The following is a 214-nucleotide window of genomic DNA, read 5'->3' as shown; positions in this document are numbered from 1 at the left end:
AGCGAATCTGACCTCCCGTCTCTACCAACCGTAGACATTCCAGACGACTAAACAGAGGCCATGCTGACGGAGGCGCTGCTGGGGATCCTGCTGGTGGTGCTGCTGTTCGCCTTCCTCAACAGGAAGCCGCCGAACCTCCCGCCAGGTGAGTGCCGAGGATTGAAAAGGTATAAATATGGTATATTTGGTTAAGACTGCAGACTGCACAAAGCCT

The 214-nt window shown here is 54.2% G+C and overlaps 1 protein-coding gene across 1 annotated transcript in view; it reads left to right on the top strand.

Annotated features, from left to right (window-relative positions):
• Positions 1–214, top strand: part of LOC119594564 (cytochrome P450 2L1-like) — a gene marked incomplete in the record, with an annotated part of 10500 nt that overhangs the window by 1122 nt on the left and 9164 nt on the right. The window contains 1 exon segment of the mRNA XM_037943598.1: positions 35–149. Within this exon segment, the coding sequence (XP_037799526.1) occupies positions 61–149 (89 nt within the window).

The sequence above is a fragment of the Penaeus monodon genome, chromosome 34 (genome assembly GCF_015228065.2).
Source record: "Penaeus monodon isolate SGIC_2016 chromosome 34, NSTDA_Pmon_1, whole genome shotgun sequence".
NCBI classification, from domain to species: domain Eukaryota; kingdom Metazoa; phylum Arthropoda; class Malacostraca; order Decapoda; family Penaeidae; genus Penaeus; species Penaeus monodon.
The sequence above is the reverse complement of the archived record's forward strand: the minus strand, read 5'-3'. Positions and strand labels throughout refer to the sequence as shown.